Source organism: Penaeus monodon, chromosome 24 (genome assembly GCF_015228065.2).
Source record: "Penaeus monodon isolate SGIC_2016 chromosome 24, NSTDA_Pmon_1, whole genome shotgun sequence".
Taxonomy (NCBI): domain Eukaryota; kingdom Metazoa; phylum Arthropoda; class Malacostraca; order Decapoda; family Penaeidae; genus Penaeus; species Penaeus monodon.
In genome coordinates, this window is record NC_051409.1 from 6,896,898 (window position 1) to 6,897,155 (window position 258).

The 258-nt window shown below is 62.8% G+C and overlaps 1 protein-coding gene across 1 annotated transcript in view; it reads left to right on the plus strand.

Moving 5' to 3' along the window:
* Positions 1–258, plus strand: part of LOC119588827 — an 8,571-nt gene that overhangs the window by 6,452 nt on the left and 1,861 nt on the right. Inside the window, exon 4 of the mRNA XM_037937471.1 lies at positions 5–202. Coding sequence (XP_037793399.1) covers positions 5–202 — 198 coding nt within the window. The remainder of the gene's footprint in view (positions 1–4; positions 203–258) is intronic.

Sequence of the window (258 nt, forward strand, 5' to 3'; positions counted from 1 at the left end):
CAAGCACTGCTTATCGAGGAGAAGGGCGCGGCGTCCCCGTCCCCTTCCCCTTCAAGGACGTCTTCCACCAGCTCTGCCGTGGCCGCCGTGCCCCCCGAGGCTCCCTCCTGCCGCCCCGGGCCAGAGGCGCTGCAGAAGGCCTACCGACGGCGCCTGGCGAAGACTCTAGCTGACCTGCAGAGGCAGATTTCACGCCTGGCTGGTAAGGCTATGAGATCCTCTTTCTCTTTAAGTAGTCTTTCAAATCCTCCCCATCCT